The sequence below is a fragment of the Dryas octopetala genome, chromosome 5, assembly GCF_963921425.1.
Source record: "Dryas octopetala chromosome 5, drDryOcto1.1, whole genome shotgun sequence".
In the NCBI taxonomy this organism is placed as follows: Eukaryota; Viridiplantae; Streptophyta; class Magnoliopsida; order Rosales; family Rosaceae; genus Dryas; species Dryas octopetala.
The window spans coordinates 1,276,604-1,303,708 of record NC_141370.1 but is presented as its reverse complement, the minus strand read 5'-3'; the positions used below and the strand labels follow the sequence as shown (position 1 = coordinate 1,303,708).

General features: G+C 44.8%; 1 protein-coding gene across 1 annotated transcript; it reads right to left on the bottom strand.

Moving 5' to 3' along the window:
* Positions 1-6,594: 6,594 nt before the first annotated feature.
* Positions 6,595-27,095, bottom strand: LOC147283504 (uncharacterized). Its single transcript, XM_086243948.1, has 6 exons — positions 27,017-27,095; positions 26,832-26,925; positions 26,605-26,690; positions 10,306-12,174; positions 8,982-10,261; positions 6,595-8,940 (listed from the first exon to the last, which is right to left on the bottom strand). The coding sequence occupies exons 1-6, from the start codon at positions 27,093-27,095 to the stop codon at positions 6,595-6,597; spliced, it is 5,754 nt and encodes a 1,917-aa protein (XP_086100074.1).
* Between the last annotated feature and the right edge of the window lie 10 nt (positions 27,096-27,105).

Genomic DNA, 27,105 nt, shown 5'->3' with positions numbered 1-27,105 from the left:
GGATTAGACATTGATCGGTTAAACTGTGAGTGGACTTTTGTTTTCCGAATTGTTTTGCACATCTCATAAATTAATTCTATTATGCATAATATCTTGATTTGATTTGGGATTTGATCAATGGCGATGAATTTCGAATTTCAAATGTGTACATAAATAAGTTTTTAAACCATATATTTACATGTTAGTTTTAGTGAGTTGTTGGGCTTTGGAAAAGGAAATTTGGTTTCGCATTTTATATACAAGGTTCATTTAATATTTCGATTTTGTTGAAATGTATTATTTTGATCTCTGTATATATAATTTGATTCGAATTTCGTATGTTGGCTTATGGATTTAAAGCTTCTTTTGGGAAAGTACCATGATATTTATTTTCGGTGAAAAATGATCTATTATTTGGGTTAAAAAAAAAAATTGTTTTCAAACCACCCTTGCAGTACCCTCCAGGTTATCGGATTGGATAGGTCTTTGGGACCCATCACGGCACACATATAGGTTTTGGGCCGTGTGTCGGGATGCTTCGCCCTTTGAGGGCCGCTTTGCGTGCACGTACAACCAGGATTGCCTGCACGTGATGGATTTTACTCCACACGTGTGTATGGCCAGGATATTGCCTGCACGTGTTGGATTTTACTCCACGCATGTGTATGGCCAGGATATTGCCTGCCTGTAATTCCACACGGGTGTATGGCCAGGTTATTTCAGGGTAGAAGCATGGTAGGATTTTATTATTATTTACAGGAGTTATTAAATATGAGTTTGATTGAGAATTTCCTTATGAGTTTTATCAAGATTTCTGGACAATGTTTTTATGACTTTTTAATTTAAAAAGTTGTTATTGAGAAGTTATATTTTGATTTATTTAAATTTCTGGAGTTTAAATGGTTTTATGACTTTCTTAAAGATCGTAAGTTGGTTTCAAAACTGGGAGATTTCAAAGAGTGACGTAAGGTTTTAGTGGAGATTTGATTTTAAAGGAATTTGAAAGGATGAATAACTTAATGTTTTGTTTCTTTATTTTTGTCCACTCACTGAGAGTTGTCTCACGTTTTCTTTATTTTGTTTATCACATTTTCCCCCAAGGTGTTATTGATCGCTGAGGTTGGGCCGTACCACATCAAGGCAAGACTTTCAGCTCTTCAGCGTCATTTCCCTTAAGTTGTGGAGTTAACTTTTATTTTGTAATGGAAGTTTAGTTTTGCTCTGATTATCATGTGCCTTGGTGAATAAGAACTTTTTGGTTGTGGTAGAGTTGGTTGAAGTTTTTCGAAGTGTTTTTACAGGTTTATAATTTTTGGGTTAGTCCATTTTCAGGAGAGGTTCTGCAGAATTTTCCTTGATTTTGGATCCCACAGGACCTCTCCGGGTTTCAGGGTGGAATCCGGGGGCGGTCCTGTCAACTTGGTATCAGAGCATTAGGTTTTGAGTTTCTGTAGACTCTACACCTTTTGTGCATCCCTCTGTTTGTAGAAAGGTTTTCCTCAGCTTGTATGGATATGCCTCCTCGACGTGGCCGACCTCACAGAAGTTGTAGTAAGTTTTTGGGAATATAGTCTATTTATTGACGTGACGTTAACGTGTGTTGATGCCCAAAAATGGTAGAGCAGTCAACGTCGAGTCGAACCACGTAGGCCCGTTGGCCCGCCACTGAGTGGATGACACGTCGAAGTGGGGTAGGAACGGATAGCTGGGTCCGACTGGTGATGAATGAGATAGAACGATATCCAAAGCACCCTGCGCAAGTACACAAAAGTGAGCGGGAAGGGCACCGGTGTGGTGCCGGCCAAAGCTCCTCCGACGCTCAAGTCAGTGTTCAGAGAGATCTGAGAGCAGAGTGAGTGAATAGTATAATAATGATTTCAGTTGTCCTTTTGTGACAAGAAGGTACCTCTTTTATAGTACCTTTGGAAGAGTGTCAACCAATCCGGTGACGACACGTGTCCTTTGTGGTGACTTGCACTGTACGAGCGCCACGTGTCTCCGGTCTCGAGGATCCGAGTGAGTTGACACGGGTCGGGGGCCCAGGAGGCTTGAGCTTGGGAGGCCGGAGCCTAAGAGGCCGGGGCCCAGGGGGCCGGAGCCTATGAGGCCGGAGCCTAGAAGGTCGTGGCCTAGGAGGCCGGAGCCTAGTAGATCATGGGCTAGGAGCCCAGGAAGGGCTTAGTCTTTTGGGTCTAGGCCCAAACCGCATGGTGTTAGGCCCAAACCGCATGGTGATAGGCCTTGTGTGACTTGTCGTTATGCCCAGACGATTAATCATACGAACAGAAGTCCCCCAAGTTTCCGAGCAAAAGATACTTCTTGGTTGGGAACTTTGTACACAAAAGAGTCCGAGCAGAACGACAAGTAACCACACACTTGTTCCTGCTTAAGCTACTGTTTAGAAGTCCCCCAAGTTTCTTAGCAAGAAAAGCTGTACTGTAGGAAAGCTTGGGGGTTACATACGTCGCTTTTTTTTTCTGTCTTTTTTTTTTTTTTTTTTTTTTGAGGGAGTGCTCGGGTCGGGCTTTTCGTCGAGGCGGCCACGCTCTGCTCGGGTCGGATTAAGGATAGCACGAGCTGCTCGGGTCGGAGGCTCGGCTCTGCTCGGGTCGGAACACGAGCTGCTCTTCTCGGGTCGGCGCGGGTTGAAGGGGAGAGCGGCGCGCGGTGCTCGGGTCGGGCTGCGGTGGGCTTGGGCCGGAGAGTTTGTGCGCGGAGGGGCGGGCTCGGGCCGGATCGGGTTGGGCTTGGGCACGGCTCGGAAGCTCTGCGCAGGGGGTGGCTGGCGCTGCTCGGGCCGATCTTGGCGGCGGCGTGGGGCACGGGTGCACTGCTCAGAAGCTTGCGCAGAGGAGGAGGGGCTGCTCGGCGCGGGCCGGATCCGTTGGCAGTGACTTGTGGTGCGCGGGCAGGCGGAAGAGCAGGGGTCCGGGCAGTGGGTTCGAGCAGTGGGGTGTGCTCGGGTCGGACCTTGTGCACAGGTCTTGTGCTCGGGGTTGGCGCAGGAGAGTTGCTCGGGTAGGAGGGGCTGCTCGAAGGGCGCGGATTGAGCGGGTCAAAAAATTGAAGCTTGTGTTGAGCACTTGAGGTAGATACTTTGAAATTCCTCCTAGCCCTTTGTTTGTGAAATTTGTTGCCTTGGAAAAATTTGGAATTGTGGATTTGTGGAAAATGTGAGTAGGGGCAGGTGGAGGCGCAAGTGGGTATGAGCCTTGCCGAGCACTGGGTAGGCAACATGCCTTCATTTTTGGACTTTGCAATTTATTGTGTGTTGTGTTTGTGGCTAGGTACAGAGGAGACAAGATAAGTGGGTCGGAACCCGTCTGAGCCGTTGGAGCCGCGCAATACAGGTAAAGGCTTGTGTTTTTATTGCTTGTCTGCTTAAATTGATATTGTGAATACTGGCTTTGATAAATGATTGGTGGCTGAGCATGTGAAAAGGTGATAGGGTGAATGGTCCCAAATTGGGGGTAGAAGAGCACATATGAGGGGAGGGTGGGAAACCACTATTGATCTGATATGTCCATGGTGTTGTCTTGGATGGGCAGGTGTGCTGAGGTCGGACATTTCATGGCTTCCTCAGATGAGAACAGTTCTACAGATGAGGGAGAGTCTGATCGGGCGTCCACAAGTGATGGGACGCCGATGAGGCCCAAGATGCCCCGGCCCCGGATGGGGTGTGGAAATATGGGGGTGGGCAAAGTGCTCAAGACCGTCCAGGAGAGCTTGTCCATGGTGATGGGAAGTGAGGGAAAAGGCTCTGGTAGTGAGGCCAGCGATGATGGAGAGACGCCCACCAGTTGTGGTGATGTGGGTAGGCGCATTGTGCCTAAGACATACTGGTCCGTGGATGGGTTGTGTGAGAACAGGATGACGGAGGAGGACCTTGAAAAATTGAGGGTGGAGTTCCACATTCCCGATTATATCCATCTGAGCCTCCTGGGAGAGGGTGATGTCTTGAGTGACCCGCCGGAGGGGCATATTTTGTGTTTTGCCAAGAGTTTCCACCATGGGTTTAGGCTTCCTCTCCACCCCTATTTCCAGTATATGTTGAGGAAGTTAGGGATTGCACCAGCTCAGCTGACGCCCAATAGTTGGAGAACATTAATTGGGCTGTATGTATTGTTCCGAGATGAGGGGTATGATGCCCCGAATATGGCTCAATTCTCAAACTTGTTTGAGATTAAGTCGAGCCCCAATTGCGAGGGTGGATGTACTGCTCGCAGTTGGCAAACGGGCAGTTCACTGATGGTACGACTCGCCAAATACAGGTGGGCCACCCGGACGCTCATAAGGAATGGAAGAAAAAATGGTTTTTCGCGAGTGGAGCCTGAGAATTCGGGCAGAGTGATAGGATGACCACGTATAGAGTGCCGACGAATTTCCACATAATAGGTTGCCTGGCTGAGCCGATGCATTGGTCTATGTACACTTGGATTATTAGCTGATGTTATGCTTATACTAATAGTAGTCTTTTGTTGTTTGATTTTGCAGGGGGTGAGTGGGAGAGACTTCCATTGTCGGAGGGTAGCGCGGAAGAGGTGCGAAGAGTACTTAGCCGACCTGCTCGAAAGTTGAGCGCTGCCTACCTCTTGTCTCCTGAAAAGTTGGCCAAGTACGGCTTCGGAGTCCCAGGTGAGCTTCTGTACTTCCCCTCTTGGAGTATTAGTTGATGAGATAATAATTTGTGCTCATTGAATTTTTTGTTGTCTTTCAGTGAAAATGGCCAATACGAAGAAAACAAGTAGACCGGTTGGTCATGCCCCGCCCGCTCAGAGGAGGATGATGATGGGGGCGCTGTTGGCCGGGGGTGGCTCGTCCCAGGGGAATGCAAGTAGAGGTGCAACGGTGCCCGGGGGTATGAGGCATAGTGGGTCTACCAACACCCAGGTTCCGAAGGCGGCTTCTCCCGTGAGGAAAAGGAAGACGGGAGTAGAGGTGGCCGAGCCCGGGAGAGAGGGCAAGAGGGCAGCCACTGCGTCTGATCCGGTCCCAGAGGAGGATCGTCTGGCACAGCAGGCAGTGACAGACTTCGGAGGATCCCTGAAGAAAGGAAGGGATGACCGGGTGATTGGCGATGGTGTTGAGCCGCTATCTATTTTGCAGCGGGCCTTTACTGAGCAGTCCCAGGTAAGGGAAAGTGGTATATTATGATGAGATGTCCAAAGTTTAAACTTTATAGCTTGTGATAACATTTTCGTGGCACTCGACCTGGCAGACAGAGCGCTCTCAGCCGAGGAGAAGGTCGGTACCCTGGTTGCCCAGAACCAGGCGTTGCAGGCCGAGCTGCTGCAGGCCAGGAAGGAGGCAGACCAGGCTAGGCAGAAATTGGAGCAAAGCGGGCAGGAGCTGAGCCAAGCCAAGCAAGAGGCGGACCAGGCTAGGCAGGAGTTGGACAATGAGTATAACAGCGGCTATGCCATGGGCTTTGGCGATTGCAAATTTGAGCTCGAGGAGATGTGCCCTGACTTTGACTGGGACCGCGTGCGTGGTCTGCTAGGGGCTGGCAACGAAGAGCCTGGCAACGAAGTGCCTGGCGACATCCCGGAGGAAGGTGCCCAGGAGGTAGAGCATGAGGACAGAGCATCCCCAGTTGGGGAGCGTGGTATGGGAGAGGATCCCAAATAGGCGTCTGTTGCACTTATGGCCCGGGTGCAAGGGTGGGCGGACCATTGCCCTATTTTGGTTCGAGTTGTATGGTCGGGTCGGATGTGGCCCGTGCCAACTTGCAAACTCTTTTGATTATTAAGTTTTGTACTTAATTGTTATTTGGATGATTTGGAGGGTGTCCGACCCGTTATGGGGTAGGATGCCCTTCCTTTTAATACATGGTATTGCAGAATTTTCTCGAATGCACGGTACTTAGCTTCCCTAGGATGCATGAAATCTATTTTTCTCTGAATGCATGGTACTTAGTTTCCCTTGAATGCATGATAATAATTTTCCCTTGAATGCATGGTACTTAGGTTCCCTTGAATGCATTTGCCATAGCCGCGCCCTGAATGCATGGTACTTAGCTTCCCTTGAATGCATGGGGCGGATATAGGTAGGGGCGGATGCCGGATGGCCCGAGGGCCCAGACAGATAATTAACACTTTGAATAAAAATGAAGAAAAACGTGTCCGTGGTAGGACTTGTATGAATGCATGGTACTGAGTTTCCCTTGAATGCATTTGCCATAGCCGCACCCTGAATGCATGGTACTTGGCTTCCCTTGAATGCATGGGGCGGATATGGGCAGGGTCGGATGTCTGATGGCCCGGGGGTCCATACAGCCAATTAACACTTTGAATAAAAATGAAGAAAAACGTGTCCGTGGTAGGACTTGTATTTATTGAAAGTGATAACGTACATAGATAAAATTGGAAAAAAGTCACCGGGGGGTACAACATTTGTCTACTTGTAAAAGTAGCGGAGGTGCTCGGCGTGCCAAGGGTGGCCGAGTTCCTTGCCAGTTGTGGCGCGGAGCCTGTATGTGCCTGGGCGGATGACTTCAATGACTTCATACGGTCCTTCTCAATTAGGTTTTAGAGCACCCGTTTTGGCCAAGGTAGTGCTGCGCAGAACCCAGTCCCCCACTCGAAAGTGGCGAGGCTTAACTTTAGAATTGTAGTATCAAGTGGCCCGTTGCTGGTAGGCGTACTTGTGTAGCTCAGCCTGGGCCCGATGCTCTTCAGCTAAGTCGAGACTGAGGGCTAGCTGGTCGGCATTGTTCTCGGGCTGAAATGTGTCGAGGCGGTAAGAGGCAAGCCCGACCTCAACTGGGATGACGGCTTCAGAAGCAATGGCCAAAGAAAAGGAGGTTTCCCCGGTCGAGGATCGACAAGTCGTCCGGTAGGACCATAAGACTTCGGGTAGGAGGTCAGGCCACTTTCCCTTATTTGCATCAAGTTTGGTCTTCAAGGTATGTTTAATGGTCTTGTTGACTGCCTCGACCTGCCCGTTGGCCTGAGGATGACCAGGAGAGGCAAAGAAAACCTTGATGTTGAAGGCGGAGCAAAATGACTTGAACTCTTTGTTGTCGAACTGCTTGCCATTGTCAGTGATAATGGCGTAAGGGAGACCAAAGCGGCAAATTATGTTCTTCCATACAAAGCTCTTGATGGTCTGGGTGGTTGCCTTTGCCAAGGGCTCGGCCTCTGCCCACTTAGTGAAGTAGTCCACTGCGACTACTGCCATTTTGACCTTGCCCTTCCCCTCGGTCATTGGTCCGATTAAGTCAATGCCCCATTGGGCAAAGGGCCAAGGACTGTTCATGGTAGTTAGGGGCTCGGGTGGTTGGTGCGGAAAAGTGGCAAATTTTTGGCACTTGATGCATTTCTGGGTGAGCTTCCTTGCATCAGCGCGGAGGGTCGGCCAATAATAGCCTTGGCGGATGGCCTTGTGGGCTAAAGAGTGGGCCCCTGCATGATTGCCACAGACCCCTTCATGGATCTTCCGGAGGATATAGTCGCCTTGTTCAGGGGTGAGGCAGCGCAAGTATGGCAGGGAGAAACCCCGCTTGTATAACTTGTCGTTAATAATGGTGTACCGGGAAGCTCTATGGCGAAGGCGCCGAGCCTCAGCCTTGTCCGCGGGTGGGTTCCCATGCTTAAGAAATGCAAGGAGAGGGTCCATCCAACTAGCTTGTTGCGCAGATTGGCAGACTTCCATAACATCAATGCTGCGCTGAGGTAAGAACTCAACTGGGACAGACCTCCCAGCTTCATGGTCGACTGCCGAGGCAAGGCGAGCTAGGGCATCCGCCCTCTCATTGTCCGCCCTAGGGATTTGGATGAGCTGGTATGCTGAGAATTGATTGAGTAGGCTTTGAACTTTGGTGAAGTAGGCGGCCATGCGCTCACCCTTGGTCTGGTATTCCTGCGTGACCTGGTTCACCACAAGTTGAGAATCGCTGTAGATTCGGAGTTGCTCAACGTCCATATGTAGTGCCAAAGATAAGCTGGCAATGAGGGCCTCATATTCAGCCTCATTGTTGGATGCCTGGAAGCCGAATCGAAGAGCATACTCAATGGTGGTCTGGTCAGGGGCGATCAAAACAAGTCCGGCTCCACTGCCCTGTTGATTAGAAGACCCATCAACATATAAAGACCAGATTGGGCGATCCGGCCTGATTGCCGGAGTAGAAGAAGTTGGTGGATCGGTGGTCGACACAATGGCGGAGGAGGGCTCAGCCTCGGGTAGGAATGTAGACTCTGAAATGAAGTCTGCAATGGCTTGTCCCTTGATTGCGGGCCGTGGGCGGTAGGAAATGTCAAATTCGCTCAACTCAATGGACCATTTGATAAGTCGGCCAGAGACCTCAGGCCGCTGCAATACTTGCCTAAGTGGTTGATTGGTGAGAACCACGATAGGATGAGCTTGGAAGTATGGGCGGAGGCGCCGGGCTGATGTGACCAAGGCAAGGGCTAATTTTTCTATCTCTGGATACCTGGTCTCAGCATCTTGCAGGGCCTTGCTGGTATAGTACACCGGGTGCTCAACCCTATCCTCAAGTCGAATTAGGACTAAGTTGGTGGCTGTCAGGGAAACAGACAAGTAGAGGAGTAGCTCTTCCCCTGGCTCGGGTTTAGAAAGTAGAGGTGATTTGCCCATGTACTCTTTTAGATCTTGGAAAGCCTTCTCACACTCCGGGGTCCAGTCAATGTATTTTGTCCGAGCCTTAAGGGTTTTGAAGAATGGAGCGCAGCGGTCGGTGGCCTTGGATATGAATCGTGTCAAGGCGGCGACCCTGCCCGTCAGGCTCTGCACTTCCTTCTGAGTCCTGGGAGATTGCATATCGATCAAGGCTTTGATTTTCTCAGGGTTGGCCTCGATCCCTCTTTGGCTCACCATGAAGCCAAGGAATTTTCCCGAAAATACGCCGAACGTGCACTTGGCAGGGTTCAGGCGCATTTGGTACTTCTTGAGCACAGAAAACATCTCAGAAAGTTTGTGGACGTGGTCCTCCGCCCGGACACTCTTGACAAGCATGTCGTCCACATAGACCTCCATGGACTTACCAATGTATTCTGAAAAAATGGAGTTGACCAAACGCTGGTAGGTGGCCCCGGCATTTTTGAGTCCGAAAGGCATGACTTTGTAACAATATAGGCCCTGTCAGTAATGAAGGCCGTATTGTCCTGGTCGGAGCTGTGCATAAGGATTTGATTATAGCCGGAGTAGGCGTCCATGAAGCTAAGGAGTGCATGGCCTGCTGTGGCATCAACCAGTTGGTCAATTCGAGAAAGAGGAAAACTATCCTTGGGGCAGGCCTTGTTGAGGTCAGTGAAGTCGACGCACATCCGCCACTTGCCATTTGATTTTTTGACCATCACAACATTGGCCAGCCAATCCGGGTAGGAAACCTCGCGGATGAAACCAATTTTCTGTAACTTGTCGACTTCTTCCTTCATAGCAGCATAGATTTCGGGCTTGTACTGCCTGCGCTTTTGGCGGACGGGGCGGTGCCGCGGATTAAGACTTAGGCGATGGGAGATCACCTCCGGAGAGATCCCAGGCATGTCATCATAGGACCAGGCAAAGACTTCAGCATTGGCACGAAGGAAGTTGATGAGGTCGTCTCGGAGGGCAATACTGAGCTGAATTCCGACCCGTACCTTGCGGTCCGGGTAGGCAGGTGAGATGAGAACTTCTTCCACATGACTGTCATCTGGTTGGGCGATGGTTCTGAAAGATGAATCACGAGGATCTTCGGGAGGATCCGGGGTAGGGCAGGTGGGGGAGACAGAAACAGCCATAGAGGGCATGGCCTCTTTCTTCTTCTTGACGGAAGTCGTATAGCAGGACCTGGCTGACACCTGGTTGCCTTTGACTACCCCCGTGCCACACGGGGTCGGGAACTTGATCAAAAGCAAGTGAGTGGAAATCATAACCTTCAGTTGGTTAAGGGCTGGTCGTCCCAGGATAACGTTGTACGCTGTGGGGCAGTCGACCACCAAAAACTGAGTGGTTGTGGTAGCGGACGAAGGATACCTCCCAAGGGTGAGTGGAAGGTAGATCCCGCCAAGAGGGGTGACCATATCGCCCGAAAAGCTAAGTAAAGGAGCGACCGACCGGTCAAGCCTCTCCTGGTCAATCCCAAGAGCTGTGAAGGCGGAGGCGAAGAGGATGTTGACGGAGCTACCACAATCGACAAGGATCCGTGCCACGTCGAAATTAGCGATGGTGGCCTCAATGACCAAAGGGTCATCGTGTGGAAAGATTAAATCGCGTTCCTCTTCCTCAGCAAAGGAAATGGGCGACCACCCGAGCTTAGGAGTCTTTTTGCCACGGTGGAGGTCTACAGCCATAACGCCAGAGCATTGCTGAGCACTTCGGGCGTACTCCTTCCTAGCCCTGTTGGAGTTGCCAGCGAGGGTCGGGCCCCCACAGATGGTATTGACCCGCCCCTTCGTTGTCCTTCGGTCTTGGCCTTCTCGGTGGCCTCCTTGTCTATAAAACCATCCAACTTTCCTTCCTGTACCAAAGTTTCTATTGCCTCCTTAAAGGCTCTGCATGCCTCGGTGTCATGGCCATGGTCATTATGATAAAGGCAAAAGAAGTTCTTGTTGGCCCGGTACCGTGTTTGTGGTGGGCGGGGCGGGAGCTTGGGAAGTATGTCCTTGATCTGAGGATACAATTCTGTATAAGTAACAGTGAGAATTGTATAGACTTTGAACCTGGAGGCGTAGGATGTCTGATAAGTTTCTTCCCTACGTTGTCCTCCACCTCTACCATCACCAAGTTGTTTCTTGGTGAACTTATTGAACTTTTTCCCGGACCCCCCATACTGGTTACCCGAGTAGGGCTTGGGCTGGGGTGGCACTATGATGGCCTGGTCGGTACTTGGGCGATCCATGGTGGGCGGCTTCTTCCCATATGTTTTGAATTCAGCAGTAGCATAGGCAATGGCCTCTTGCATGAGTTCTTTGTAGGTGCGCGGATTGCGGCGGTTGAGTTCAAACAAGAAGTCCCCCTCTAGGAGACCACCCTTGAAGGCAGCAAAGGCTACCTTCTCATCACAGTCGCGACACCGAGATCGCTCTAGCTGAAATCGAGTAATGTATTCCCAGAGGGATTCCCTGCTGCCCTGTCGGACTCGAGTCAGGTCATCCGTGGTGTAGATTCTATCGGTCTGGATGATATACTGGCCTAGGAAGAGCTCTCGGAGCTCGTTGAAGCAATCAACCGAGCCCGGAGGAAGTTGGTAGAACCAGTCCCTTGCACTGCCAGAGAGGGTGGAAGGGAAGATTCGACACTTCGTAATGTCATCAGCACCTTTAGATTCCAGAGCAGATCGGAAACTCATGAGGTGGTCATATGGGTCTTCCTTCCCTGTGTATGGAGTGATTTTGGGAGGTCGGACGTCGCCAACCGGAGGAGTAGATAAGATGCGAGCTGTGAAAGGTCCAGGCAGTTCCCTTGTTTCTAAAGATGGGTGCCCACCACGACTTCCTCTCTCCACTCTTCTCAGGCGCTCACTGATGTCCATGAGAAGTTGTTGGAGCTGGTCTGGTGGAAGAGAGCCGCTGTTACCGGAGTCAGCGACTTGTTCACTTATGAAAGTGTCACTTTCTGCGCGGCGCCCAGCCGAGAGGACCTGCTCTTCTCCCCGTCGTCGCTTGGGACGGGGAGCCTGCTCCTCCTCCAAGTCTCGGGGGCGCGGGTTGGATCGCCCCTGCTCCTCCTCCAAGTCTCGGGGACGCGGGTTGGATTCGCCCCGGTTCGTTCGCTGCTCTTCTCGCCGAGAGCGGTTGTCGTCGAGCAGATGACGACAGTCCCGATAAATGTGGAACTCTTCAGAGCGGGTGGGATGCTCGCCCGATCGAGCCCGGGCGACCGGGTGGATACGTCTCTTTTGGAAACCTAGGGGTTGATGGCTACCTTGCCCTACATCCAATTGGCGGGGAACATTTTGGTCCCTTCGGGGGGGATCCCTCATCTCACCACTCCGGAGAGTGGTGTGTTCGTCCCTGCCATGGGGGTTCCTCTTCTCACCACCCCGGGGAGTGGTATGTTCTTCCCTGTCGCGGAGGAGTCGCTCATAAAGCTGTGTTGCGCCTTTTTGGAGGTCGAGCTGCTCATGGGTTCGTTGGAGCTGAGCCTCCAATCGCTGGATGTACTCCTCCTGATCAGATTCGGCAGTCTTCTTACCTCGCTTGTCAACCAGCGGGGTGTTGTCGACTTGGTCGAGGATAGGACCTCCGTCAGACACTGTGAGGGTCGGAAGTTCGGAAGCTAGGAAGCCTGGAAGCTAGGAAGCTCGGAAGCTTGGAAGCTCGGAAGCTAGGAAGCTCGGAAGCTCGGGAGCTCGGAAGCTCGGAAGCTCGGAAGCTAGGAAGCTCGGAAGCTCGGAAGGTTTTTGCACCTCAACTGAGGGTAGAGAATTCAATGGGGAAAAGTTGTAAGTTTCCCACAGACGGCGCCAAACTGTTGATGCCCAAAAATGGTAGAGCAGTCAACGTCGAGTCGAACCACGTAGGCCCGTTGGCCCGCCACTGAGTGGATGACACGTCGAAGTGGGGCAGGAACGGATAGCTGGGTCCGACTGGTGATGAATGAGATAGAACGATATCCAAAGCACCCTGCGCAAGTACACAAAAGTGAGCGGGAAGGGCACCGGTGTGGTGCCGGCCAAAGCTCCTCCGACGCTCAAGTCAGTGTTTAGAGAGATCTAAGAGCAGAGTGAGTGAATAGTATAATAATGATTTCAGTTGTCCTTTTGTGACAAGAAGGTACCTCTTTTATAGTACCTTTGGAAGAGTGTCAACCAATCCGGTGACGACACGTGTCCTTTGTGGTGACTTGCACTGTACGAGCGCCACGTGTCTCCAGTCTTGAGGATCCGAGTGAGTTGACACGGGTCGGGGGCCCAGGAGGCTTGAGCTTGGGAGGCCGGAGCCTATGAGGCCGGAGCCTAGAAGGTCGTGGCCTAGGAGGCCGGAGCCTAGTAGATCATGGGCTAGGAGCCCAGGAAGGGCTTAGTCTTTTGGGTCTAGGCCCAAACCGCATGGTGTTAGGCCTTGTGTGACTTGTCGTTATGCCCAGACGATTAATCATATGAACAACGTGATTAGTGATAGTCTTGATTCCTACACTCGAGGACTGTTAGATAATCAGTAAAGGGGGAATTGAGACGGTAGAAAATACTTGATGGTTGTGATTGTACTCTTCGACAAACACAATTTAAAAGCTTCAGTAAGACGTTATGAACTCAATTCGAGCAATCAAGTTTTAATCCTATAAATAGTGATCTGGTTGAAAGTTTTTTGATTTGACACAGTGGGATTAAATATTGAGGAGGTAACACGATTAAACTCAAGGGAAGTTGATGAAATATAAATTCTTTTGTATCGTTACGGTTGAGGGAGTAAGAAAGTGTGTGTCTAGTTATTACAAGAGAATATAAATTCTCAAGGGAAATTTCATTTGGAATTAGAATGGATCTTAAGCTAAGTGTGAAGTAAGAGCAAGGGAGTTATTGAGAATTAGATGTGAATGAAAGAAAGGCTTCGTGACTTGTGATTAAGTAGTATGTTCAAAGGATTGAAGTAATGTGATATGTGTTGGAGGGTGCTAAAGTGTGCTAACGGCATGGCACTTGAAATAAAGGATAAGAGTTAAGTGTACTATGTTTATATATTGGAATAAGGATACTATAAAAATGGTTAAGAGATCTATAAGTTTGATTTTATTTTTGAAGTTCATTGATGATAAGTAAGGAAGTTATGTAGAGGGACATGCCCTTACAAGAGGATTGACAAGAGACGTTAGAAACTTACACGTGTATGAACGGTGACGAAATCACGTAAATATTGAAAATGAACATAAAGGAAACTCATCACACGTCGATAGCGTACTGAGCAATGATTAAATTAAGAATGGACTGAACTTCTGTGATTCTAACCTTTTAAAAGTTAGAGTTGATGATGACTTGATGGATAGTAAGGAAGAGTTTTACCATTTTGGAGACTTAAGTATCATGTGATGGAAGGAAAGCTTGGTGTCTCGTGTTGAGGATAAATGTCCAAAGAATTGATAAATGTATAGGTTATGTTGGATTGATGTCAGGCCTCGTTATGGAATGGAACTTGTGATTTGGAGTTGAGAATTGATGAATTATAGTAAAGATAAACAAGGATAGATGTCTACGGATTGGATTGTATATGTGGAGGAAAATTAAGGGAACTGAGTAAGGTGACACGACCGTAGGTGAGGAACAATAATAAAAATTGGGAGGTAGTAAGCATCTGGAAAGTGACAGCCCTAAGGTAATGGATGCTAGTGGTGTTGATAAAAGAAAAAGAGAGAAGAAGTACATTGTTTGTCAGTAGCATGTGAAGTGGTGAATTAGGTCAGGGGCGAACCCGAAAATTTTAGTAACCCACTAAACTTTCACGATTGGAGGTTAATGATTACTCAAATGGATGAAATCACAATAACGATGCTCGAGGTTGTCATCGGATTTTATCTTTAATAGCATTGGATATTGTTAGAGCTTACAAGTCAATTAGAGTAGCGCAACGGAAGCATGATGAGACTTAGACTGATCACTCTGACGTGTTGTTAGAAAGGAGATTAGCGAGATCGATATGAATTGAAATAGTTTGGGCAAGATTTCGGGTTTTCTTCGGATATGAAAACAGAATTATGGACTACAGTTATGAGTCATGCAAGTTGAGGACTCGCGGGCAACTCAAGTAATTTAGCAAACACTTCGATTGTATATTGTTGTGGTCAGACAGCATAATACACGATCATGCACTGATAACGATCTTGACGTCTCATCTTGATTTTCTTTATGGACATGATCGAAGACGCTCTCTCGTTACCTATTCGTGACGTATACTTCCGCTGTACAATGATGAAATTTTTATGGATCACCTAACGAATTTTAAGGCACGTCATCACCATAATTTTAAGACAGGAGCTTGTGGCTCACCTCTGGATATCGACATAGCGACAATCCACCTCGAATTTGTTTGGATCAGAAAAGCAAGACACTACATATAAGGAGAGATTAACTTTGGTCAAGTCTCTCGGTTGGATCATACATTGGAGGAATCGGCTTCAAAACTTGATAGAAGATTTTGAATTTGAGAGTCACCTATCTTTTATGTTTATACTAAATTTCGAGGACGAAATTTTTGTAAGGGGGGAAGGTTGTAACAACCCGACCCAAATTTCTCAGAAATTTAAAATTTTTATTCTACTTTGTTCATTTTAAGAGATTTTATAAGGAAACGAAATGTGAAAGACCTCGGAAATTTTTTTTCAAATATTTATTTTAAACATTTTGATAACTTACTTCAAGAATTTTGGGATTCATTTGGAAAATAAAAAGGGTTTTGGTTTAGTTTTTAATTTTTGTTTTAAACTGGGCTTGACCCAAAGTTGACTTTTAAAATAAATGAGTTTTTGATTTTGACCTTGGGCCCGTTGAATAGGTCTCGAGTCCACGAGTTCGTAGACATGAAGCACGCGTCAATCGGAGTTACAGTCTGAGAGTTATAGGCGTTTGAAGCGAGGGGTAATTTTGTAAATTTACAAAGGTGGGTTTTAAATACCCAAAAGTCAGATTTCTCACTATCTCACCTCTCTCCCCGTTTCTCTCTCTCTTTATCTCTCTCTCTCTCTCTCTCTCTCTCTCTCTCTCTCTCTCTCTCTCTCTCTCTCTCTCTCTCTCTCTCTCTCTCTCTCTCTCGCGCGTGCGCGTCTCCCTCTCTTGCCGCCCCTGCCACCGGCGCGTGAGGGTGCGTCCGGCGGCGGCTGGTGTCTGGCTTTGGCTCCCCGCCATCGCCGCCCTCTCCTCTCTCTACCCCCGGTCCCCGTTCAACCCAGAAAAGCCCCGAAAACCCGAAACCCAGCCTAGACCCGATTGGAGCCTCACCGTCGATCTGACTGTCCCGGCGAGATTTGGGTGGCCGGACCCATTGGGTCTTGTTCGTCTCACCACGGCGAGTTCATCTGTGGTGTCCTCCTGCTCCGATGATGTTCCACAACGAAGCAATGAGCTCGGGAAGTCCAAGTCAGCCGCCGGCTTCCGCCGTCAATTCCAGCATTTCCGGCGAGATTTGGCCGTCGACCCAGTTACGAAAATTTATCCTCTAGGTTGTGCCGCCGCTGCCCCCGTCGAATTGGGTGGTTTCTCTTGCTATTCAGCCTCCCCGGGACTCTTAGAGACAAAATCCAGGCTCCGTTGTGTTTTGGAGTATGCATATCCTAAGGACAACAATTCGTGGCCGATCTATTAAGGAAACCTTAAGCCGTGTCATGGTGGTTATCAGACGTGAGAAAGGATGTTTGGGAAGCTCGATTATGTGATTGGTCAGTTGCCGAACTTGGAATCGAATTAACAAGGTGGTTTAGATAATTACTTGGTGGATGGAGCCTCGTCTTTTGGCTATTTCTAGTGACGAACAAGAAGGGATCGTGAAATGGGAACGTATTTCCGGAAAGGATTAGACATTGATCGGTTAAACTGTGAGTGGACTTTTGTTTTCCGAATTGTTTTGCACATCTCATAAATTAATTCTATTATGCATAATATCTTGATTTGATTTGGGATTTGATCAATGGCGATGAATTTCAAATTTCAAATGTGTTCATAAATAAGTTTTTAAACCATATATTTACATGTTAGTTTTAGTGAGTTGTTGGGCTTTGGAAAAGGAAATTTGGTTTCGCATTTTATATACAAGGTTCATTTAATATTTCGGTTTTGTTGAAATGTATTATTTTGATCTCTGTATATTGAATTTGATTCGAATTTCGTATGTTGGCTTATGGATTTAAAGCTTCTTTTGGGAAAGTACCATGATATTTATTTTCGGTGGAAAAAGGATCTATTATTTGGGTTAAAAAAAAATGGTTTTCAAACCATCCTTGCAGTACCCTCCAAATTATCGGATTGGATAGGTCTTTGGGACCCATCACGGCACACATATAGGCTTTGGGCCATGTGTCGGGATGCTTCGCCCTTTGGGAGCCGCTCTGCGTGCACGTACGACCAGGATTGCCTGCACGTGATGGATTTTACTCCACAAGTGTGTATGGCCAGGATATTGCCTGCACGTGTTGGATTTTACTCCACGCGTGTGTATAGCCAGGATATTGCCTGCCTGTAATTCCACACGGGTGTATGGCCAGGTTATTTCAGGGTATAAGCATGGTGGGATTTTATTATTATTTACAGGAGTTATTAAATATGACAGGACCGCCCTCGGATTCCACCCTGAAACCCAGAGGGATCCTGCGGGATACAATTTCAAGGAAAATCCTACCGAAAATTCGGCAGAACCTCCCTTGAAAATGGACTAACCCAGAAATTTCAAAACCTGTTAAAAAACACTTCTAAGATATCAGCCACCTCTACCACAACCAAAAAGGGTCTCAGACCCAACAATTTCACAGAGAACCCAACTTAATATTTAAAGTGGTTATCAGAGCCTCTATTCTATTACAAGAAATTTTTACAAAATTTAAAATGGCGCCTACAAGGTCCGAGTAAGGAGGTGAACGTAAATGCCTAGATGTGATTGGCGCGACCGCTCCTTGCCTGGGGGAAATTTAAAATAATATAACAAAGCGTGAGAGGAAACCCAGTAAGTGGACATAAACAAATTTAATGGTATAAAACCCTTTGTAAATTTATTTATATACTTAAAACCTTAAATAAGAATACTAAAAATCAAATAATGAAATCTCATAACTTAAAACTCAATCAAAGTAAGATCTCAAGGACTGCATAAAACCACCTTGTACTAGTACCCCGGGAACTGCTGGTCATATGTGCACGCAGAGCTTATGATGCTGGTCATACATGCACGCAGAGCTTATGATGCTGGTCATACACCGCCGACTAAGCCAGCGCAGAGCAAATGCTGGTCATACACCGCCGAGTCATCTCTAGGCGAGTGCAGAGCAATATGCTGTGCTGGTCATACACTGCCGACTAGGCAAGTGCAAAGCAAATGTACTATGCTGGTCATACACCGCCAACTAGGCCAGTGCAAAGCAAATGTTGGTCATACACCGCAGAGTCATCTCTAAGCGAGTGCAGAGCAATATATACCTATTAAAAGAGTATACTACTAGGACAGTTTAATTTCTCATCATTTTAATATCCAACAAAACATGATTTCTGACCGTTCAAGATTTATCTCATTCCAAACACGTCTCAAGGATAAAGATACCTTATGAATCCATATAAAACTTCCAATGGTTGACGCTAAAACCAAATTTAAAATATTATCTTCCGCATAAAAATAGATCTCAATTAGGTACTTCAAAACTCATTATTCAACAAATCTAAATAAGGCTTAAGGCAACAAGTAAGAATTTAAATCATGAAACTTCATAAAACGTCTAATAAACAAAGTCCACTCACAATTGAGGATGTCTAGCTTTGATCTTTCGCTGGATCGTCTCTGTTCTTAGGGTTATTGCCTAGAGAAGAATATAATAACACATGAAATTAGGATCGCTCCGCCATAAAATTAACGTGGATGTGTGAATCTGGACACTTTGTTCAACCTTTCTATTACCAAAGGTAAATTCCTAAATTTCTCATAAATCACATAAACTCGAATCTCAAATAAATCCTTCCCGGATCAACATCCAACAACGCTTAAATTTTTTTGTTCAACAATTCAACTCAAATAAACTCATATATAGTATATCTCAAACAGAGTTCGTCCAAATGTCGTTTAAATTGAAGTTTCATCAACTCAAATAATTTCCAACTAACCAAAATCAGTAATCAACCTAATTTGAATCTCAAATTCATGTTATTCAAAGGAATTGACGGTTGGGTGGTCCGAACCACTACCGTCGCCGCTTAAAGTGGCGGTTTCAACACCAAAAATCATAATTTCTCAAAGTTTATCTAAATTTCCAATTCTACTCAATAATTAAAGGTTCCTAGGGGTGGAATTTGTCCAAAAACACTTAAAAAACAAACTCTAAATTCTAAAATCCAAGGGAACCCGAAATGGGTTCTAAACCCCAAATTTTCAAAATCACAAATGCTCAAAATTGATAAACCATACTATATGGGTTTGGAAGCCCATGAAGAGAGGAGGAAAACCCACTAACCAATTTCTCGATCGGAGCTCGAAGGTGGCCGAAATCGGCAAGAGAAACCGACGGCACGACTAGCTCTCTCCGGTGATTTCCTACACACAGGGGTGGCGGGCCGGCGAGGGAAATCACAGAAGAGAACGGCCGGCTCACAGGGGTCACGACGGTGGTCTCGTGCCGCCGGGAAAATGGCCGGAGGCTGTCCTCCGATTGTGGTGTCGCGCGCACAGAGGGGAAGAGAGAGATGAGAGTCTGCGAGGGAGAGAGAGAGAGGTCGGGAGAGAGAAAGAGAGAACTCAGGAGGTGGTCGGCGTCGGGTGCCCGCCGGAGGTCGAGGTCAGCGGTGGCTGGCCGGCGATGGTGGCTGGGAAGGGGGTGTGTGCGCGGTGAAGAAAGTTCGAGAGAGAGAGAGAGAGAGACAGTGTAATCGGGGAGAGAGAGAGGCAAAATCAGCTGAGAGAGAGAGAGAGATGAGATTTGGGTTTTAAAAACTATTTAAGTAAAAATTACACATATGCCCCTCGCTTCAAACGCCCATATTTCTTAAACCGTAACTCGGATCGATGCGTGCTACGTGTCTATGAAATCCGGAGGGATCCTGCGGGATACAATTTCAAGGAAAATCCTACCGAAAATTCGGCAGAACCTCCCTTGAAAATGGACTAACCCAGAAATTTCAAAACCTGTTAAAAACACTTCTAAGATATCAGCCACCTCTACCACAACCAAAAAGGGTCTCAGACCCAACAATTTCACAGAGAACCCAACTTAATATTTAAAGTGGTTATCAGAGCCTCTATTCTATTATAATAAATTTTTACAAAATTTAAAATGGCGCCTACAAGGTCCGAGTAAGGAGGTGAACGTAAATGCCTCGATGTGATTGGCGCGACCGCTCCTTGCCTGGGAGAAATTTAAAATAATATAACAAAGCGTGAGAGGAAACCCAATGAGTGGACATAAACAAATTTAATGGTGTAAAACCCTTTGTAAATTTATTTCTATACTTAAAACCTTAAATAAGAATACTAAAAATCAAATAATGAAATCTCACAACTTAAAACTCAATCAAAGTAAGATCTCAAGGACTGCATAAAACCACCTTGTACTAGTACCCGGGGAACTGCTGGTCATACGTGCACGCAGAGCTTATGATGCTGGTCATACATGCACGCAGAGCTTATGATGCTGGTCATACACCGCCGACTAAGCCAGTGCAGAGCAAATGCTGGTCATACACCGCCGAGTCATCTCTAGGCGAGTGCAGAGCAATATGTTGTGCTGGTCATACACTGCCGACTAGGCAAGTGCAGAGCAAATGTACTATGCTGGTCATACACCGCCAACTAGGCCAGTGCAGAGCAAATGCTGGTCATACACCGCAGAGTCATCTCTAAGCGAGTGCAGAGCAATATATACCTATTAAAAGAGTATACTACTAGGACAGTTTAATTTCTCATCATTTTAATATCCAACAAAACATGATTTCTGACCGTTCAAGATTTATCTCATTCCAAACACGTCTCAAGGATAAAGATACCTTATGAATCCATATAAAACTTCCAATGGTTGACGCTAAAACCAAATTTAAAATATTATCTTCCGCATAAAAATAGATCTCAATTAGGTACTTCAAAACTCATTATTCAACAAATCTAAATAAGGCTCAAGGCAACAAGTAAGAATTTAAATCATGAAACTTCATAAAACGTCTAATAAACAAAGTCCACTCACAATTGAGGATGTCTAGCTTTGATCTTTCGCTGGATCGTCTCTGTTCTTAGGGTTATTGCCTAGAGAAGAATATAATAACACATGAAATTAGGATCGCTCCGCCATAAAATTAACGTGCGTGTGTGAATCTGGACACTTTGTTCAACCTTTCTATTACCAAAGGTAAATTCCTAAATTTCTCATAAATCACATAAACTCGAATCTCAAATAAATCCTTCCCGGATCAACATCCAACAATGCTTAAATTTTTTTGTTCAACAATTCAACTCAAATAAACTCATATATAGTATATCTCAAACAGAATTCGTCCAAATGTCGTTTAAATTCAAGTTTCGTCAACTCAAATAATTTCCAACCAACCAAAATCAATAATCAACCTAATTTGAATCTTAAATTCATGTTATTCAAAGGAATTGACGGTTGAGTGGTCCGAACCACCACCGTCGCCGCTTAAAGTGGCGGTTTCAACACCAAAAATCATAATTTCTCAAAGTTTCTCTAAATTTCCAATTCTACTCAATAATTAAAGGTTCCTAGGGGTGGAATTTGTCCAAAAGCACTTCAAAAAAAAACTCTAAATTCTGAAATCCAAGGGAACCCGAAATAGGTCCTAAACCCCAAATTTTCAAAATCACAAATGCTCAAAATTGATAAACCATACTATATGGGTTTGGAAGCCCATGAAGAGAGGAGGAAAACCCACTAACCAATTTCTCGATCGGAGCTCGAAGGTGGCCGGAATCGGCAAGAGAAACCGACAGCGCGACTAGCTCTCTCCGGCGATTTCCTACGCACAGGGGTGGCGGGCCGGCGAGGGAAAGCACAGAAGAGAACGGCCGGCTCACAGGGGTCACGACGGTGGTCTCGTGCCGCCGGGAAAATGGCCGGAGGCTGTCCTCCGGTTGTGGTGTCGTGCGCACAGAGGGGAAGAGAGAGATGAGAGTCTGCGAGGGAGAGAGAGAGAAGTCGAGAGAGAGAGAGAGAGAACTCAGGAGGTGGTCGGCGTCGGGGTGCCCGCCGGAGGTCGAGGTCGGCGGTGGCTGGCCGGCGATGGTGGCTGGGAAGGGGGTGTGTGCGCGGTGAAGAAAGTTCGAGAGAGAGAGAGAGACAGTGTAATCGGGGAGAGAGAGAGGCAAAATCAGCTGAGAGAGAGAAAGATGAGATTTGGGTTTTAAAAACTATTTAAGTAAAAATTACACATATGCCCCTCGCTTCAAATGCCCATATTTCTTAAACCGTAACTCTGATCGATGCGTGCTACGTGTCTATGAAATCGTGGGCTCGAAGCCTATCGAACCGACCCAAAGTCAAAATCGAAGGCACATTTATTTTGAAAGTCAACTTTGGGTCAACCCCAAATTTAAAAAAAATTAAGTCAAAACCCATTTTATTTTCCAAATAAATCCCAAAATCTTTAAAATAAAATTCAACATCCTAAAAAAAAACTTTAAAACCATAGTTAAAATAAAAATTTAAATTTCGAGTGGAAATTTGGGTCGGGTCGTTACAAAATATGAGTTTGATTGAGAATTTCCTTATGAGTTTTATCAAGATTTCTGGACAATGTTTTTATGACTTTTTAATTTAAAAAGTTGTTATTGAAAAGTTATATTTTGATTTATTTAAATTTCTGGAGTTTAAATGGTTTTATGACTTTCTTAAAGATCGTAAGTTGGTTTCAAAACTGGGGGATTTCAAAGAGTGACGTAAGGTCTTAGTGGAGATTTGATTTAAAAGGAATTTGAAAGGATGAATAACTTAATGTTTTGTTTCTTTATTTTTGTCCACTCACGGAGAGTTATCTCACGTTTTCTTTATTTTGTTTATAACATTTTCCCCACAGGTGTTATCGATCGCTGAGGTTGGGCCGTACCACGTCGAGGCAGAACTTTCAGCTCTTCAGCGTCATTTCCCTTAAGTTGTGGAGTTAACTTTTATTTTGTAATGGAAGTTTAGTTTTGCTCTGATTATCATGTGCCTTGGTGAATAAGAACTTTTTGGTTGTGGTAGAGGTGGTTGAAGTTTTTAGAAGTGTTTTTACAGGTTTATAATTTTTGGGTTAGTCCATTTTCAGGGGAGGTTCTGCCGAATTTTCGGTAGGATTTTCCTTGATTTTGGATCCCACAGGACCTCTCCGGGTTTCAGGGTGGAATCCGGGGGCAGTCCTGTCAGTTTGTGAAGTTAAAAGCTCAAATAATAGAAAGAAGAAAACAAGAAGCCCAAATTCATGCACCAGGCCCATTGCAAGAGGAAAGAAAAAGAATGAAGACTGAAGCCCAAGGCCTGGCCCATTTCTTTGGGAGGCGAAGAGTCACTAGGAAGAGGAAGCTTCCACGTGATTTCCTTCCTCCCAGCCTGCCCCTCTCTCTTCCACGTGTTAACACTCACAGCAGCCCAGCAAGCTTCCAGCCATTTGTTTTGATTAATCAACCCATCATCCACTCGGACGACGACACGTGGCACTTCTTTTTCCCTCCCCAGCTTTCCACCTTTTCTCTTCTCAGCCTTCCTCTCTCTCATGCTGTCCTAAATGAGCCAAACCGAGCCAAGCCACACTTCCAAGCCGTCAAGCCTTGAGCCGCTCCCTTTTTCTTCTCTCTCTCTCTCTCTCTCACGCTCTCCCATGTGAGTCGAGCTCACAAGACAAGCCGCCGGTTAATGAGCAAATTGATATTGATTAATCATCCTCCCCTCCACTTAGCAAGTGACACGTGGCAATCTCCATCAGCTTCTTTCCTTTACACCGACTAAATCTTGTATGGGGCATGCCCCATTGAAGACTCTCTCCTTTACGCCTGCAGCTTCTTTTGATTAATCTCCTCAAAGCCAATCAGCCTGCGACACGTGTTCTATCCTCCAACTGCTTTCAAATATCTCCAGCGCCCTCTTATGCTGATCTGTATCTCAAATATATCTCAAATAGCTGTCACCAACTATCCTCTCAGCCTTACATATGCTGCCACATGTCTCCCTTATGATATTTTCTACCTTAAGCTTTGCCTATATAAAGAAGCATTCAGCCCCTTTACCATATCTTTTTCTTTACATTTTAATTTTTTGTCTCTTTCTAGTATTCTCCTAGGATTTCTCTTTCAAGCCTTTTGGCTATGATGTATGAAAGAGAATAGGAATGTAGTTTTCTTGCACTTTTATTTAATGAAATTTTAATTTATGTCTCTCTTCTCTCTTCTCCTAGTTTTTTATTTATTTTATATCTTTAATTTTATGTAGTTCTTTACTTTATGGTTAGTAGTGTTATTTATTTTCGTGTTCTTTAAATTACATGCTTGTTTATTTCTTTTTTTATTTTTATTTAAGTTCTAAGCTCATAGGTGATCACTAAACCCTCTTACCTTGGTAAGGAGGAAGCACCACCATGAATATTATTAAGTGAGGCTTTTATGTTAATTTTTCCCTTGTTTAGATCCTTCAAGCTCTAGATCTTGATATTAAAATGAGAAAGAGACCATCTTTCACCTATAATGTCATATATTATGGGTAGTTAAATCCTCTTTCCATATTTTAGCTTTGTGGTTAATCTTTTAAACACAAACCTTTTTTGAACTCTAGTTGTTCCTTAGTTTTTGCTTCACTTGAGCTGCTTAAAATTTGTATTTTCTAAGAAAAATCAAGATCTACCATATAAATCTTAAATTTTTGTGCTTAAATCATATTTATCTTTGTAAGAGGGCATCAAATGACTCTTGGGTGCCCTCCTTTTTGGGAAATTATTAAAAATCTCACTTAATATGTTCATAGTGGTGTGGAACCCTAACCTTGGTTCTTATACCATTGTTTAACTTCCAAAATCAAAAAGTTGTTATTTTCCTCTCTAGATTTAATATTTAAATTCTTGTCCCTTTATTTACTTTATTCTCCTCTTATCTACTTTATTTGCTTTATATTTTAGTTGCAAGTTGCCTCACAAACTAACAAAATTTTCAAACTAGGTTAGTTTTAAATTAACTTAAGTTTAAGTTTAGTGTATTGTTTTTTTATCACTTCTTGAGGTTTGATCTCGTTAGTATACTATAAGGCTCGTATATTTGCAAGTAAATAAAATTTTACAACAACGAGGTCGATCCCATGAGGAATGGTTAAACACTACCACAAAAAAGCTCATACATATCAGTAATTTATCGATATCTTAACCCCCTAAAATTCGATATTGGATGACGTGATATCTATTCTCATGGGATTACATATCAGTTTTGAACTAATATCTATATATGTTTTTAAATCAGTTTCTTTTGTAAATTCGACATTTATTTAGTCAGTTTTTCCTTCTCGGATGGATAAAAATGCAATAACTGATATATTTATAATATATTTTATCGTTATAGTTTTAAGAACTGATATCTTAAAAATAAATTATATGGGTTTGAATTGTAGAACTGGTATAAATATTTCCATAGACATAAATATTTTTTCTAATAATGAATATCTTAGAGTTGAATTATATGTGTTTGAATTATGAAACTAGTATTAATATTCTCATAGACATTGGTATTGGTTCTAAGAACTGATATCGTAGAAACCTATTATATGTGTTTTAATTGTGGAACTGATTTTGAAGTCATGATTGGTATCAGTTTATTTTCTCAAAACTGATATCTAAACTCTATACCATTTCAGTTTTTATAGAAGAACTGATCTTATATATTTCGAATTTAGTGTTATGTAATGTACACCTGTTTTGATATCGGATTTATTTTCTGAAAACTAATATAATTGGTTAACACCATTGAACCATATACTGCATATTATTTAGTGGTCAATTAACCTGAATAGATAAGTGCTAAACAATCCATTTCATATATTTCAACAATCCATTATATTTCATCAATTGTCATATATTTCAAAGGACCCAAAAGTTATCTACATATCACAAAAATTAGGGGGAGACCTCATCATCTCTAACCCCTTCCTTCAAATATATCTAAGATAGGCTAGGCATCACTTAAAACTACCCTTTACAAAAACTGTTAGGCACTTAGGCATGCATTTTCTAAATTCACCATTCCCTTTTACAAAATATGGGCATGGCAGCATTTTAATTAATTGATATAAGTTCTAGAATATCCACAAAATGACACATCCAACCATCACCACATATACTAAAGTCTACGTGTAACGCCCCGAACCTCGGGCCCATAAACACACTAAAACACCAAACATTTAAATCTGTTTTCTCTTTCTTTTGAGTCATGCACATAAACATAAATAAATACATTTCTTTCAAATAAAACATTTATATAAAACCTCTGTATAAAAACGTTTAAACAAATCAAAGTGGGTCTCACTGCCTCCTCAGCCTACTTAACCTGCAAAACATCAACCACACTACACCATATTCATGGTATACTGGGTCATTCAAACAAACAACCCGGTAAGCTCACTAGAGCTTATATGAGTGAAAAGACTTAATTAACTAACCTCAATAATTTCCTCAATTTTCATACTCAATAAATAATCCATATAACATCAAAACATAAATAATAAATATCCAATCACATAATATTTCATTCACCAATGATCTAAGCATCAAGATAATCAAAATTTCTCATATTCACATCAAATCCCACCAATAATAATAAATCAATTCGGTGATTCAAATGCCTAAACGTCAACTATTAACCTCAACATCAACCTTCACATCCTAATTAATAACCTCAATGCATAATCATCCTCATTTCCATTCTTAAAGATTCAAGCCTAGACTTTACCAAGTCCTAACCAAACCAATTCCTAGCAAACAAATGCATACACGCATACAAAGCAATAATTCAACTATCTAATTTGACTCACAATGCAACTACATAAAAAGACCAAAATGCCCTTCTTGGTGTCTTTGCTCGGATCTCCAATCCGATAGCATGACAACATCGGGAATAAGATTTCCCAAACCCATGCACCTGTTAAGACCAGACAACCAATCAAATACAAATCCAGAAACACAAACGGCCACTAAACGATCGAAACGGGCGGCCGCCACCACACACGGTGGCTGCCCGACTTAGAACAGCACACAAAACACATTAAAAACAATGACAGACCTTGTAAAAGACTTCTGGAGTTTTCGAAGAGGCACAACAACCGAGAAAACCATCCAAATCGCCGCCACACAAGGTGGAGCTACAGTGGCTGTGGCTGCAAAATAGGAAAATCGGATTCAAATCACAAATGGCTCAAACAAAGTACACAGACATGAAGAGCATGTCAAGAGGAGCCAAATCGATACCTGGGTCGACGCCAAATGTCACCAGAATCGGTCGAAGATCGTCGGAGAAGGCGCGGCTTCTCTGTCTTCGCACAGCCATGTACGGTGGT